The 15575-nt window shown below is 47.8% G+C and overlaps 2 protein-coding genes across 3 annotated transcripts in view; both read left to right on the top strand.

Annotated features, from left to right (window-relative positions):
• LOC138285127 (carotenoid-cleaving dioxygenase, mitochondrial-like) overlaps positions 1-15575 on the top strand; it is a 374127-nt gene that overhangs the window by 302643 nt on the left and 55909 nt on the right. The window lies entirely within an intron of this gene.
• LOC138283352 (uncharacterized) lies at positions 2042-15394 on the top strand. The gene is made up of 2 exons (XM_069221338.1): positions 2042-3436; positions 14801-15394. The coding sequence occupies exons 1-2, from the start codon at positions 3244-3246 to the stop codon at positions 15274-15276; spliced, it is 669 nt and encodes a 222-aa protein (XP_069077439.1). The 5' UTR covers positions 2042-3243; the 3' UTR covers positions 15277-15394.

The following is a 15575-nucleotide window of genomic DNA, read 5'->3' as shown; positions in this document are numbered from 1 at the left end:
CACAATGCAGATGGTACAGCCTACAAGCATAGGATGCCACATTAGTACACAAAGGAGTCACAGACAACACAAGACAACTACTGCCATGAAAGGTCTTTTCAATAGTGCCAGCTACATCAACATGATCCCATTCATTTACTCTTGCAGCTGATCAGGGGTATGGCATCCAGCCATGGATTATGACACCATTTGGCAACCCAAGTACAGCTGCCGAGCGTGCATACAATGAGGCCCATAGGAGGACACGCAGCATTGTCGAGCGGACCTTCGGCATCCTCAAGTCAAGGTTCCGCTGCCTCGACATCACTGGTGGTAGCCTCCTATATTCCCCCGAGATGGTCTGTAGGATCATCCTCACATGTGCAATATTGCACAACATTTGTATCAAAAGAAACATTCCCCTCCTGGAACCAGAGCCACACATGCCTGAAGAGGAGGAAGAGGAGGATGCTGGCCTGCAACAGGAGGAGGAACTACAGAACACAGCTGCTGGTATACGCAGACGGCAACAGATTGTAAATAATTTCTTCTGAATATGATCACCTTCACCACTTTAGTAAACTAATTTAAATAAACACCTATTATAATCACCATATCATGGTCTGGCTATTCCTTTTTGCACACCTTCATCTCTACTTATCAGAATAAGAGTGTTGCCTCATGGAGCATTGCTGAGATACTGAGTAGGACACGGAACATCCCAGAGCTAATGTGATGCCTAACATACAATGGTCACATACACACACACTCTTAATGACATATATCATGTACATATCTCCTTTGAAGGCCAATAGCAGAGGACCACAACTATTTCACACATACATGTTGAAAGCGAGGTCCAATGCAGCATATGGCACACAACTATGACACCATCACTCAATAAGGGGAAAACAAGCCTCATAAATAAGGCATCACTAACAGGAATGCCTGACCAGACCCTTGACAGCAGTTAGTCCAACTGCATCCAATATTTGCAAGGAATATCTGTGACTAGAGTTCCATATAAGCAGAACATAGAGAGCACAAGTGCCACACATATGACATGCATTGCGCACATGACACTCCATGTACATGTCAGCCCATTTCCTAACTCCTGACACACCCATGAACCTGGTCACAACCCACCTGTCGGAAGAGGTCCCTGGAATACTAAGATGTGTACCCTGATAATACCTCCTACACACAGACCAACATTAGTAACCCAGTGTGCTACACCCTTTCCTAAGGTATGCCATTGTCATATAACATCTGACTGCAAGGACGTCAGGTCAATTTATACCCTGTCTTCTAGTTTCAGAGCCCTGTTAGCACATGTAGATTGCTTCCCCTTGTGAAAATGTCTGTTGGCCCTTAGAATGCAAGTCTCACCTACAGGACTGGTGAGAAACAGATGCAGCCCACACCTGTGATCACCTCCATGCACACCACCCATTTCAAAAAGCACTGCCCCTGATGATGCCTGGAACAGCATAGGAGTTGCCATTATGTCAAATACACCGTCAACCATTGATACTAATTAAGCCGTGTAACACAGCCCTTGGGTTCATTTGTCACCTTCAAAAACACAGGACGTACACAGTTTGACATGTCAACTGTCAACTTTGTCCTCAATACAGTCTCAGTCAGACCACTGATTACGTAACTTGTCAAGTAACTGGATCCTGAATCACCTTGCATTCTGTCAGCCTGACTGTCAACTGTCTGTGCGTCACACTAAAGTATCCCTGTGTCTACATATGTGCCACACGTGCGTAAGCAAACCTCCCATTCATCAGGGGGCATTGGGCATGGGCTTCTTCCATGCATGCCCAAATACATTGTATAGGATCATCTGCCTTTTAACTGTACCATTTGAGTTACATCCTCTTGGAAAAGCAAAATTCATGGCCCATCCCTTGTCTGGGTTGCATATATGACAAAGTGTGACAGTGTCCCAGGGTCATAGGCAGGGATTGGGTACGGGGCTTTCAGCACAACCAGCAACCTCTGATAATGTCCATGAATAATACACAAATGTCAGGACCATGACAGTTCACACACAGCATCACAGTGCGTACAACATAGTGATGGGCCGTGTGTGGTGAATAGCTGCGAGAATAAACAGCACAGAGGCTATGATGTTCCCAGATGCAGTGGGAATTGCAGAGGCCAACCTGTGTACAAATGTTGTAATGACACCTGCCGGAACGTGACAATTGAGACATTATCTCACTCAGCACACCAAGGTTGCCCTGTTGACTGTCCAATTACACGTCTTTAGTGACAGGGTGGGACCATCCACATGTTGGTTCACATGTCCACATCTACTTTACTCCCATTGATCAACAAAGGATACTCAGTAGTTACAGGAATAGCTACCACTGACTCATGATGAGTCCTGGTCCGAACTGTGACAAATTACACCCCAAACAATCTACAGGATCATCATTGGACCACACACATGAACAAGACACCTATGTGCAATTGATCACTGGAAATATGTGGACACGTGCTGTCTTGTATGCTGGTCCACCACAGCCACTTGATAGTTGGGGCTCACTTCTATGGCCTCAACTGTGGTGTCATCATACATATGAGATTGTCCCTTGTCTGTCTGTGCAAACAACATGGTACCCACTTCCTCAATGCATGTGTATGACTCACTGTGGGATTCACCAACTAGTGCCTAGGAAGCTCTTACCAATACTCTAGGACATAGGATGTAGAAAATGTGGCCCATTGACATGAACAAGCGTCTGCCATCCATCTGGTGAATGCTATGTCACATGTGGTGTCTACGTGACCCTAAAACTTGGAAGTATACTTTACGGGTGTTGTTACATGTATGAATAACACATGCCCTTGCTCATTGTCAATTTGACTTGCATCTTAGGATCGGACACAAGATTTGTGCTGTTTTTGTCTTGTGTGCTATCTGTAAAGTCCTTTTGTGAAATAAATATTGTTTGTGTATACTGTAGTACTGTGTTTTGTCTACATTTGTCCATTTATCTTGTGTATTTCTTGTTTGTGGGAGTCTGTTGTGGGTAGTGTTAGTTTGGGGATAGTTGGGCTCTTTTAGTGTTTAGGTTTACTTTTTTTCTGTCTTTTTACCCCTACTTTCACCCTTTTCCCCTCTCTATTTCTTTTACCCCTATTCTTTATCGTCATCTATAAGTATGTCTGGTAGGCCACGTCTTGGCAGGATGGGGGAAGAGGAGTTGGGGGGGCTTCATCTGGCTGGTGACACATTTCTTGCCGCTCATGATCCAGGCAGGGGGCAGGGTCATACAGGGCTATCCGACAGAGGCACGCAGAATCCGGTGGGGAAAGGTGCTGCATCACCTGCGAGCGAGCCAGAGGAGTGACCACCAGCTGAAGCACCGGTGGGCTGACCTCACCACCAGGGAGCAGGATCTCTTGGACCACCTGGGAATCATGATTGGTGACACTGTTGGTGAGTACGACTATTGTTAATGTGCACGATTAAATGCTCTGTAGTGACATCAGGGGATTGGTGCAATGTCTGCCAGCTAACTTGATGACTGTGTGTAATGCTGGGGAAATATAAGGGGATCATTGATGCACTATGGCAAGGATCACAATTTCTAGCTGTCAGGTAGCATGTACTCAGCAAACTTACAGGTTACTTTACCATGAAGGAAATTGGTGCGGCCTTTTTGTCAGCACAGCTAACAAAATAGGAGCCAATCATGCCTATATAGGGTACTGTTGACAGAGAAGTACAGATGTACCAACATTTAGGTCAACTATGTTGACGCAATTGCTAGACTGACTTTAGAATCACTACATGATGCAGAAAATGAGTGCTGCCTTCACGTCAATTGATAATAGCAAAGTGGCTCAGACATTGGTCTCATGTTAGTCTGGTGAGTGTGGAAGGAAAGCGTTCACAGAAGTACTATGAATGTGTGGGATTATTGTGTTTCTTGATATTTTTGGATACATGTCAGTTCATGATTTGAAAACATCGTGAAAAGTTGTAAGGTGCCCTCAGCTAACATCTTAAAATGTTTGTTGGAATTAGTTGAGCCACAATCCAAATATGGATGTCAGTCCAAGTGTTTGCACATGGCTTCACATCTCCATGGTTGGTGCAAATCACCATAGCTGGGCCACATCAATTGACTATACTGTAACAACAGGATGGCTTACAGGAGTCCCTGCCCCTCCCTCTGTACATTGGGCCTATGTGCAATAAATGTGTCATGGCCACAAGGCATGTTTGACTGGTAATGCAGTCCTCAAGTAACCAGGCGTTGGATGTTTCTCTTGGATGCACATGATGAGACGATTACACTCCATATTTTTTAGTGCTCACCAATTATGGGGCATGTTTGCAACCACATGATAGTTAGGGCCAATGTATGTGTGCAGATATGTGTGTAACTGTCACAGGAGACCCATGCTATGTCCAAGTTGGCCGTGAAATATCAGATGCAGTACCATCATTTCTGAATGGCTGCCATTTCCTTATTCAGCCTACACATTGTACAGGGAGTGCAGAATTATTAGGCAAATGAGTATTTTGACCACATCATCCTCTTTATGCATGTTGTCTTACTCCAAGCTGTATAGGCTCGAAAGCCTACTACCAATTAAGCATATTAGGTGATGTGCATCTCTGTAATGAGAAGGGGTGTGGTCTAATGACATCAACACCCTATATCAGGTGTGCATAATTATTAGGCAACTTCCTTTCCTTTGGCAAAATGGGTCAAAAGAAGGACTTGACAGGCTCAGAAAAGTCAAAAATAGTGAGATATCTTGCAGAGGGATGCAGCACTCTTAAAATTGCAAAGCTTCTGAAGCGTGATCATCGAACAATCAAGCGTTTCATTCAAAATAGTCAACAGGGTCGCAAGAAGCGTGTGGAAAAACCAAGGCGCAAAATAACTGCCCATGAACTGAGAAAAGTCAAGCGTGCAGCTGCCACGATGCCACTTGCCACCAGTTTGGCCATATTTCAGAGCTGCAACATCACTGGAGTGCCCAAAAGCACAAGGTGTGCAATACTCAGAGACATGGCCAAGGTAAGAAAGGCTGAAAGACGACCACCACTGAACAAGACACACAAGCTGAAACGTCAAGACTGGGCCAAGAAATATCTCAAGACTGATTATTCTAAGGTTTTATGGACTGATGAAATGAGAGTGAGTCTTGATGGGCCAGATGGATGGGCCCGTGGCTGGATTGGTAAAGGGCAGAGAGCTCCAGTCCGACTCAGACGCCAGCAAGGTGGAGGTGGAGTACTGGTTTGGGCTGGTATCATCAAAGATGAGCTTGTGGGGCCTTTTCGGGTTGAGGATGGAGTCAAGCTCAACTCCCAGTCCTACTGCCAGTTCCTGGAAGACACCTTCTTCAAGCAGTGGTACAGGAAGAAGTCTGCATCCTTCAAGAAAAACATGATTTTCATGCAGGACAATGCTCCATCACACGCGTCCAATTACTCCACAGCGTGGCTGGCAAGAAAGGGTATAAAAGAAGGAAATCTAATGACATGGCCTCCTTGTTCACCTGATCTGAACCCCATTGAGAACCTGTGGTCCATCATCAAATGTGAGATTTACAAGGAGGGAAAACAGTACACCTCTCTGAACAGTGTCTGGGAGGCTGTGGTTGCTGCTGCACGCAATGTTGATGGTGAACAGATCAAAACACTGACAGAATCCATGGATGGCAGGCTTTTGAGTGTCCTTGCAAAGAAAGGTGGCTATATTGGTCACTGATTTGTTTTTGTTTTGTTTTTGAATGTCAGAAATGTATATTTGTGAATGTTGAGATGTTATATTGGTTTCACTGGTAATAATAAATAATTGAAATGGGTATATATTTGTATTTTGTTACGTTGCCTAATAATTATGCACAGTAATAGTCACCTGCACACACAGATATCCCCCTAACATAGCTAAAACTAAAAACAAACAAAAAACTACTTCCAAAAATATTCAGCTTTGATATTAATGAGTTTTTTGGGTTCATTGAGAACATGGTTGTTGTTCAATAATAAAATTAATCCTCAAAAATACAACTTGCCTAATAATTCTGCACTCCCTGTATATGTTTATGAAATTGTTGCACTGTGCACAGATTTTAAGCACATTTCTTCCTTTCATACCTTTTTTTTTTTTTAAATGTTTTTATTACTTTTTCCGTTACAGATCCGCTTGTCATACTTTTATAATTGCATCAACAGGAATTATTGATCTGCAAACGTTTTACATTCAAACAGCTGAACAACAAAACAACATAAGGTGTACACATGTAGGTCCAGTCATAACTTCCTGTATCCTCTCCTGCTGTAGTGACTAGCCCAGTTTAAGCTCAATTTTTAACGTTTTCTCAATGGGGAGCCCCTCGTGTGGTTTCATGAGTACTTTAAACCATTCCAAGACCCGCTTATTATGGTGACTAGGGGTGCCATTTTATAGACTTATTTCTAGTAAGTATTGGGGTTATATTGAGTGTACCTGCTGTGTGTTGCCCCACCCACATGAACTGTCAGAAGAGCGGTCAGGCGTCAGGGAGTGGGGGGTTTTGTCGTTAGATAATGTATTGCGCCGTTAGCTATTGCATTGTTGTGCTGCTTATCAGCAAAGATCGTCGAATGTGTTATGTATCCCAGCTTCCCTCGTTCATGGTGGCTTCTCATCACTTTTGGCCTCCAATCTTGTTACTAGCATTCCCCATGCTTCACACCCTGTGTGTTGTTGTCCGTCTCGGGTTAGTTTCCTTAATACTTGGTGTTCTGTGCGGGCCCAGCGCAATGTGAGAGTACACCAAGTTTTCAGGTCGGGTGCATTGGAGGCTTTCCAATGCATTGCTATCAATCTTTTATACATCACATTGGCTAGGTCCGCGAACTTATGTAGATGTCTATGTTTTTTTGCTCTTGTCCTCAACCCTAACAAGCAAGACCTGGGGTCGGCTGCCAATTCGAGCCCCGTCAGATCCATGATTTCTTTTGCCACCTCTGACCATTCCCTTTGTACATGAGGGCACTCCCAGACCATGTGGTAGAAGTGAGCCAGTGGCGCTTTACATCTAGGGCATGTCGGCTCCGTCTCAGGGAACATTCGAACTATTCTGGCAGGTGATAAGTATGTTTGGTGTGTGAAGTTAAACTGTGTGTAGCGAAATCTAGGATTTCTTGATACCCCTCGGGCATGGTATAAAACTTTCGGCCAGTCTTCATGGGGGATCGGGTCAGGTAGAACAGTGTTCCATCTGTCTCTGGCCCTCCAAATCAAGCTCAGGGGGCTTACTCAGGAGTTTGTATTGGCACAACACCATTTTTACTTGGGCGTCAAATTGCTGCATATGGTGTATTAAAGGGGAAGTCTCTGGTTCTAGTTCTCCTGCTCCCCACGTTTTTTTAATTAAGTGACATATGGCATGTTATGGCAGAAATTGTCCTGGGTTCACTTCTGTGAGGGCCTGAATGGTTTCAAATGTCATTAGTTTACCGTCTTCAAAACAGTCGCCCACCACTTGTATGCCCTCTTCCAGCCACACCGTAAGCAGATGTGTCGCAGCCGCAGTCCGCCCTAGGAGGCAATCCAAAGGGATGAGCGGTGTATAGGGAAGCGCCTTGCGTCCCCGTTGCACGTATTTCCCCCAACATGCATGTGCCGCGGCCATCAGTAGGTTAATTGGCACGCTTTTGAGGTTTTTGTTAGATAACCAGGTGATCAGGGGAGTCCCCTGCAGACGGGCCGCCAGCCATGCAGATTCAGCTGCAGTAGGCCTGTGGAGCCAGTTCAGTATCCACTGTAGTTGCGCAGCAGCATAATAAAGTTCAAAATTAGGGGCTCCCAGTCCACCTGCACCTATTGGGCGCTGCAGCGTGGAGAGTGCTACCCGCGGTCTGCCCCCACCCCAAATAAGCTGCAACAGTAATGCGTTAAGGTTCCGGAAGAAACTTTTGGGGACAATTAGTGGCAGTGCTGCAAAGTAATATAGCAGCCTTGGTAGTATCAACATATTTGCCACTGCCACCCTGCCCAGTGGTGACAGTGGGAGCTTATTCCAGAAGCGCAACGACCCCTTGATTGAAGCCAGTGCTCTACCCAGATTACCGTCTCTGAGGTCCTCCGTTTTATGATATACATATACCCCTAGATATTTGAACGTGCCGAAGCATTATTTCAGGCGTCCCACTGGGGCATTTTCTTGTCTTATCGGTGTCCACTTGGTTAATGGGTACACACACGATTTTTCCCAGTTTACCACCAGGCCAGATATCCCCCCATAGTCGGATAGTAATGATATTATAGAGGGTATCACCTCGCTTCCTTTCCGAGTGTAGATTAATGCGTCATCGGCATACAATAATGTGGTGTGGTGCGACCCGTTCCTGAATATTCCCCAGCTTTCTGCCCTGGCGCGTATTCGTGCCGCTAGTGGGTCCATTGCTATGGCGAACAACAATGGGGAGAGGGGGCAGCCCTGCCTTGTGCCCCTCGTGATCGGGAAACTATCGGGTATAACTCCTCCCGTTTTCACTCTGGCTTGGGGCCTAGTGTATAACTTCTGCACCCAGCGTATATAATTAGGACCAATTCCCATATGCTCCATGATAGCAAACAGGAAGTCCCACTCTAGGGTATCAAATGCTTTTTCAATGTCTAGTGAGAGTACCATTTTATCCTGTGCATCAGGGGGGGTGTCTCCTATTACACTCAAAAGTCTACGAATATTTAAAAAGGTGCTACGTTTCGGGATGAACCCATTTTGATCCTCATGTATCAGGGTGTGCATAGTGGGGGCTATCCTGTTTGTCAATATTTTGCCCAATATTTTACAATCTAAATTTAAGAGCGAGAGTGGTCTATAAGATCTGGCATCTGCTGGGTCATGCCCTTGTTTAGGGAGGACCACTATCATTGCTTTTCTTTGCGATGGGGGCAGTATTCCATTGGCCCATGCTTCTTCATATACCTTCAACAGATGAGGCCTTAGGCATGCCGAAAAAGTGGTGTAGTATTCTATCAGGAGGCCATCTATGCCTGGTGCTTTATTCATAGGCATCTGTGCTAAAGCTAGATCAATTTCCCCTAGGTTTAGGGGAGCCTCTAGTGACTCTCTGTCTGCCTGTGAGAGCTGTGGCAGGGGCAAGTTTGTCAAGAAGGTCTCCAGTTGTTGAGACGAGCACGAAGTGCATTTAGTATACAGTGATGCGTAATATTCTCTGAACGTCTCATTTATCTCATCTTGTGTGGTGACCATTGTGCTTGTGCCTACCTGGATTGCCCCAGTGGGGGACTGCTGCCGGTCCTCCCGCAGGAGCCATGACAGCAGTCTTCCCGCCCTATATCCCTCTGTTTGTAGTCGTATTAAGTGATACTTATGATCATGTCGACGAAGTCTCGTATCTGCCTCGTTGTATTTTGTGCGCGCTTCTTTTAGTGCTGCATAGGGTGGTACCTTGCGCGCCACTGCAATTTCTGCTGCCCTGAGTTCCTTTTCTAATTTATTGATCTCTGCATGTAGGGCACGGCTGACTCCCCATGTAGTGGAGATACATTGTCCCCTGACCACTGCTTTGTGTACATCCCATTCTACAGCCCTTGAGTCTGTGGATAGATCATTTGTTTCCCAGTACTGTCTCAATGTTATGCTCAGTGCTTCTGCATATGCCTGATCTTGTAGAGCATCCACCTGTAGTCTCCACGTGGGGATGCCCTGGCGTTTCCTGCCCCAATTCAGTGTTATTCTCAACAGTGAGAGATCCGATAATGTCTTAGCTAAATATTCTGTCTTATTAACCAGTGCACCTATTTCCTGGGTTACCCATATTCTGTCAATTCTGGTGTGTATTTTGTGTGGGATGGAGTAGAACGAGTATTCCCTTTGTTGTGGGTGCCTCAGGTGCCATATATCATAGAGTTTCATGTCACCTGCCCACATCTGCAGTGGGCATTTAGTGTTTCTGGTTGCCGACGCTCCCACTTGGGTGCTTGATCTGTCTAATATTGCATTTGGTGTGCTATTAAAGTCCCCCCCAAATGGCCGGGGTCGCTGGGTTTGTCAATAATGCCTGCATGAGGGAACCCAGAAAACCCGTTATTCCACTGTTAGGGGCATATATTCCAATTCAAGAAAGCTGCCTGCCATCCTGCTGGCCCTCCACCACCACGTATCTGCCCCCTTGTTCTATTCTGTGAGACGTTTGAACAAATGGAAGGCCTCCTGCTATCCATATCAATACTCCTCTTGCGAAAGCTGAGTATGATGTGCCTATAACTTGTCCGCCCCACTTCGCGCGCAATTCCCGCAAATCTGGCAGCAGCAAATGTGTCTCTTGTAGAATGGCGATATGTGTGCCCAGGCGTTTGAGGCGTGCGTATACTCAGGATCTTTTATTTAGTGCCCCCAGGCCCCTCACGTTCCATGTCACTATATCATATTGGTGTGTATTGTGTGTCGCGTTTTGAGCTATATGTCATTAAAAGTAGTATCTGCTTGTGGCACGCTCTTATTTACCAATCTTTTCCATTCTCCTCCCCACCCTGTGAGGCGTTTTATTGAGCTTACTAGTCCCAGCAGTGTTTTCTGTGTTGTAAGTAGACCACCTGCGTACACCTTAACTGTTACCCCCCCTCCCCCCACCCCAGCTAGTTCCCTAACCCAACTATTAACTTGTGCTAAACTACTCAACCCATGAGTGTGTAGAGAGGCCTGCATCCCTATGGATAACTGTGATGGAGCTATCATATCGACCAGATGTGGCTCTTTTACGGTGCTCACATCCTTCCGCAGACTTAGTCTGCCGATGTAGTTGGATGCCCCCAGGGTGCTCCCCCCCGCCTCCCCCTCCGGGTCGGACCTGAGTGTCACACGCATCAAACGGAAGAGAGGAGATTTATACAAAAGATACTTGTTGTTGGGGCTGCAGCCACCGACATGCAATCCCGCTCACAGGCACCCTGCCTCCTCCACCGGGTTCTGCGGTCAGTCCAGCAGAGGAAACGGTGCGACTACGGTCAGTCAAAGTTCGTCCGCAGATCTTGGGGTAAGCTTTGGAGCTTTCAGAGTCCAAGCTGCTCGCAGGGTCGCCTGAAGAGCCTCAAATGAGTTCTGTGTAAGCCGGGGGATTTCCCTCAGTGCCCTTGCCCTTTCTGCTGCTGCCTGTTTTTCAGAGGGTTGACCCTTCGGTCGCCAATTAGATCCCTTCCGTGAGGTAGAGATTAGCCATTCCCCGCCTTCGTCCGCTCGCTCCTGGGGGCATGCAAGTCCCTTGGAATGTAGCCATGTCCAGGCATCCACAGGAGAAGTGAACACGTGGGTGCGTTCATCTGTTACGACTCTCAGTTTAGCAGGGAACGATAGGGCATATTTGATGTTATGCTCACGTAGTCTCTGTTTGATTTTGACAAAAGAATTTCGTTGAATTTGTACCTCTTGTGTGAAGTCTGGGTACGCATTAATAACAGAGTCCTCATAACCAAAAAGGCCTTTGTTGCGGAACTGCTGTAATATTGCATTGCGGTCTCTGTAATTTAGGAATCTGGCTATCAGTGGTCTGGGTGGATGACCCGGGACCGGCGGTCTCCCCGGAACTCTGTGCGCCCTTTCCACTGAGAAAAACTTCGATGGAGCCCCATTAAGCACTTCTTTAATCAACCATTGTTCTAGGAATATCTCCGTGCTCAATTCCTGCAACTTTTCGGGGAACTCCACAAAGCGAACATTATTGCGGCGCGATCTACCTTCTGCCTCCTCTGCCCGCCTCCAAAGTATCTTCAACTCGACGTCCAAGCGTTGGATTTGTTTTTGATTATCCATAGTCGTTGGAGTTAGATCATTCAGTGCCTCTTCTGTTGATTTCACTCTCTCCGTCAGTTTGCGATGGTCCACTCTGAGTAAATTCAAATCTTGTGGCACTGTGTCTGTTCTGTTTTCCAGTGAGGATTTAGTGTCCATTACTGCCTGTAGTACTTTTTCAAATTGTGTAGAGTGGGCTTGGAGCGTAGTTTCTAATGATTGTAAAGTTGGGATTATTTGTTGATCGCTAGGAGCTGGGCCCTGTATGTTTCGGTCCTGGTTTTTTGCTCATTTAGCTCTCCCAGCCATTTTGCTTTATTATGTGGTGTCTTTTGGGGTGAGGTATAGCGGGGCGTGTCCAAGTGCAGCCCACTCCACGGAATTCAATTTTGGTGTATCTTTGCTGTAGTGCTGATGACTCTGCACTGTGAGGCTGTCGGGAGTCCTCGAGTTCCCTTGAGCAGGCGGGGCAGAGGTCTGATCCGTTGTAGGTATGACTATTGAGCCCTGTCTCCTACTTTCTGGCAATCTTGAGCGGAAGCTTCCCCCTGGTCGGCCGTCCCCGACTGTATAGATCCTCTATTGGACCGAGGCGCCCCCTTTTATGTTGTTTTTATGTGGTTCCCACTTGTCTGTGTGGCCCCCCGGGAGGGCTACGGAGGGAGCGGGTGGCAGCAGTGCCCCGGGAGGAGCGGCAAGAGGATGTAGGTGAAGAACAAGGGGAGAAGGCGGAGAGAGCGGAGAGAGCGGAGGACTGTCCAGCGCCACCCTCCCCCTCACCCCCCCCCGGTCCCCTTCTATATTATCTGGCCAAGATTTCAGTACCAGCGGGCAAGGTAGAGGTCCGCTAACTGTGGCAGCCAGCGGGTCGGGGAGCCCGACTCAGGCCTGGTCAAATCCCCGGTCAGTAGGCTTCGTTGATTGATGAGTGTGAGGTTCCAAGATGCAGCGCCGGGGGCCTGTCTTTATTACTTGCCAGCAGCGCCCGATACCTCAAAGTGTCTTGCTGCAGCGGCGGAAGTGGGGGAGGGGGTCCCAGCCACACACCGACTCACGCAGCCTATGCACACACCCCCCTTCGTTCACTCACCGCTCCGTGCTCTTTTGCAGCCGGTATGAATAGGAAGCCGCGCTGCCGTACCTCAGCGCCGGGCCCGGGCAGTCGCGGGCCGACACAGGGCGGCGAGCAGACGTCCCCGCATCGGCGAGCATTAATAATTCTCACCTGTCATGTTGGCAGGCTGTCTCCCCGCTGCGTTCCGCATCCACGAACACCCCAGGGCCGGCGCCGGTTTCCCAGCAAGATGGCGCATCCCTCCGGGGGTGTACCGGAGTTCTTTTTGTTCACTCCACGTGGCGCTGGTGGAGACTTCGATCACAGGGAGGGAGAGCCCCGGCCAGGGCACGGCCCAATAGGCACTCCTCCGCTCCCTTCGGATGCCGGCCTCCGAACACAGGCGCCTCTTTGTTTTACTCCTGCAGCCCGCGAACGGGGCCGCAGAGCTCGCCTCGCGCCGTGCCGGATACCCCAGTCCCGCACTCCTCATGGGACGCCGCCCGATCTCAGCAGCCGCGGCCCCGATCCCGGCGCCGATCCGCCTCTCCCGCCCGCGTCGGACTCCCGGGCTTAGTCTCAGCTCCTCCAGGCGCCGAAACCAGACCAGGGGGCGCCCTTCAGGATGTGTCTGGCGATCCCGAGACGGAGCTCACAATTTAGGCGTCCTTCTCGGCCACCATTTTGGCTCCTCCACCTTCCTTTCATACCTTACAGGTGGACCGGCACCCTAGACTGTGGGAGAGGTGGCGACATTTTAGGAACCCGACCACTCCAGTAAGTGTTGATATGTCTGTTATGTGTTGTGTTTGCTGGTTATGGACTCGTGTGAGTTGGACGCATAGCAAGTTGTGATGCGTTGGGCAAGCTTTTCACTTATTCCAGGAGTGGGAATGCAGTTCTCACATGTTTTGAGTTTGCCAATGCGTATCCAATGGTATCATGTAGGGATTGTAGGACATCCCTGTAGGCCCCACTGTGAGTACCGGGGATAGTCATGTGTATGACACTTGTATCACCAAGAGTCGCAATGGAAGTCAGCCCCTATTTAGTCAGCCTGTCAGACCCACATTCTCTAAGATTGGTAGAGCTAATAGCTTTCCAATAGACATCTGCTTCCCTACTTACCTACGTAAGTTTGAAACAGTAGGTAGAACCTCCTAGCAGCATGTACTTCCACATGTAGTGCATCAAGTCTGTGGAACCTGAGTGTAATGACATAGGTGTGCATGTAATTCATGATCATGGGTGTTCTAGCAACTCTGTGTCTGATGTAAGTCAGGCCTCACTGGAAGTATATGTTGTGTACTAAGTTCTGCATTTCCTGACATGTCTGACCCTATGAGTGCTCTAGGGTTTGCTGACTCCTAATTGTAGATAGACCTTACCTGTGGTGTGTCTGTAGAGACAAACGTGTGGAGTTGCCTATACGCTCCTCGGTGTACATGTTGTTGGCAAATTATAGTTATGTATCCACCCTCCCCCCCTCTCCCCCCCAAACACGGCCATGGGTTTGTGAATGGGATACCTAGTACTGATGCTACCAGTATGTTACACATACCTGTGAATAAGTGACGGTTTGGTTGCATACTAGTATACACACTCAGATTTGGCACTTGGTACCATACTGGAAAGTCCAGTTACAACTTGCAGACCATGTGGATTTAGTTTTGCTTTCCGTACACTGACATTTGTAGCCCAGCTCTTGGCGGAGGATATGCAGCATGATTCTTAGATGATAACTGTCAGAGTCAGATAGCAAGTCAAAGCCAGTTGTTACCCATCTTGTAGACTATGGATGTGCTTTGTGTGATGTGACCTTTGTTGTCTGGCCTGCCATATACTTCCTCAGGGACATTCAATGCTCTGTATCGTGATATGAGCTGTTACAAGTACAGTAGATGTAATGTCTGATTAACTTGCTGTGCGGTTTCACACAATGCAGTTACTAATGTAGCATATCTGCATTTGTCTTCACAGCAGCTAACAATACTCCAGACCAGGTCCGTGAATTTCAGCGCCGGGCCATGCGATACCAGCACATCCTGCTGGTGGAGTCGGGGTTCCTGAGGATGGCCCGGCGATATCGCCATGAACGTGCCTCCGGGGCATGGCGAGCCTTCCCACAGGGTGGCCCTACTTTGCCCGCCACAGCCGCCACAGAAACAACCACCAATCAGAGCCAGGTGGCCCCACCCACAGCTGCCACTGTTGATCCAACATCTGCAGGACTTCCTGGCCCCAGCATTGCCACCGGTGCAGGACTGCCCACACAGACCTCCTCCACCGGTACCCAGACTGCCACTGCTCCATCTCTTGACCCTGCAGCCTTCAACAGACTTGAACATAAGATGGGCAAAGTGCTGCGCAAGGTGAGCCACCTGAGCCGGGACGTGCAGCACATTAAACGGCGGGTCAAGGATATTAAGAGGACCCTCCGGAGGGCCAACCTCTAGACACTTGATTTGATGGACATGATACCCTCCCCTCCCTCCTCTTTCCTTGTTCTTATAGTTAGGGGGCTTAGTGTTAGGTTAGTATAGGCTGTTAGTTTAGTTAGTGTTAGTGGGTGTGTGGTGGGGTGTCCTACTTGTTTCTTTTTTGACTTATTACATGTGTGGGTGGGTGGGTGGGGGGCTATGTTGGGGTTCTTGTGTGTAAAAAAAAAAAAAAGAAAAAAAAAATTAAAAATACAAAAAAATATATATTTGTTTAGTTTAGTATGTGTTTAGGTTAGTATGTGTTGTCCTCAATG

This window comes from Pleurodeles waltl, chromosome 3_1 (assembly GCF_031143425.1).
Source record: "Pleurodeles waltl isolate 20211129_DDA chromosome 3_1, aPleWal1.hap1.20221129, whole genome shotgun sequence".
In the NCBI taxonomy this organism is placed as follows: Eukaryota; Metazoa; Chordata; class Amphibia; order Caudata; family Salamandridae; genus Pleurodeles; species Pleurodeles waltl.
This window is presented reverse-complemented; position numbering and strand designations above follow the sequence as displayed.